This window comes from Plectropomus leopardus, unplaced genomic scaffold (assembly GCF_008729295.1).
Source record: "Plectropomus leopardus isolate mb unplaced genomic scaffold, YSFRI_Pleo_2.0 unplaced_scaffold70057, whole genome shotgun sequence".
NCBI classification, from domain to species: domain Eukaryota; kingdom Metazoa; phylum Chordata; class Actinopteri; order Perciformes; family Serranidae; genus Plectropomus; species Plectropomus leopardus.
The window spans coordinates 1-610 of NW_024677093.1; the positions used below are offsets into that span (position 1 = coordinate 1).

At 49.7% G+C, this 610-nt stretch overlaps 1 protein-coding gene across 1 annotated transcript; it reads right to left on the reverse strand.

Annotated features, from left to right (window-relative positions):
- Positions 1-164: 164 nt before the first annotated feature.
- On the reverse strand, positions 165-567 carry LOC121939993 (deoxyribonuclease gamma-like; the record flags this gene model as incomplete). The annotated part of the gene is made up of 2 exons (XM_042482887.1): positions 165-261; positions 410-567. Coding segments are annotated over 2 exons (255 nt in total), but the record flags the coding sequence as incomplete, so codon positions are not given.
- Between the last annotated feature and the right edge of the window lie 43 nt (positions 568-610).

Consider the following 610-nt stretch of genomic DNA (forward strand, 5'->3'; position numbering starts at 1 on the left):
AGAGGGACAGACAGAGAGAGGGACAGACAGAGAGACAGAGAGAGGGACAGAAAGACAGACAGACAGACAGAGAGAGGGATAGAAAGACAGACAGACAGACAGACAGACAGAGAGAGGGATAGACAGACAGACAGACAGACAGAGAGAGGGACAGACAGACAGACCTTTGCTTTGTTGAGTTTGAACTCCTTGACGTAGTTGAAGACCTTTGCAGAAAACGGAGTGATGGCCTTCAGGAAGGGTTTCCCATGAACCACAAACCTGAAACACAAACACACACACACACAAACACACACACAAACACACACAATATAGGTACAATGTTCCTAAAAACCCAAACTCACAAACCCACAAGTCTTCACTCCTCTTCACCTCCCTTCGTCCCTCTGTCCGTCTGTCTCATGCCTACCTGTCGTAGGCGCAGGTGGTGTCCTCTGTGATGGTGGTGTCCACTTTGTCTCCGATCAGCCAAGAGAAACTGGAGTTGGTAAACAGCCGGATCTTCTTCTTGTCAGCTCGGGTCAAGTGGGAACAGCCGGCGTGGAAATCTCCCAGGAACAACACGTGCTACACACACACACACACACACACACACACACACACACACACA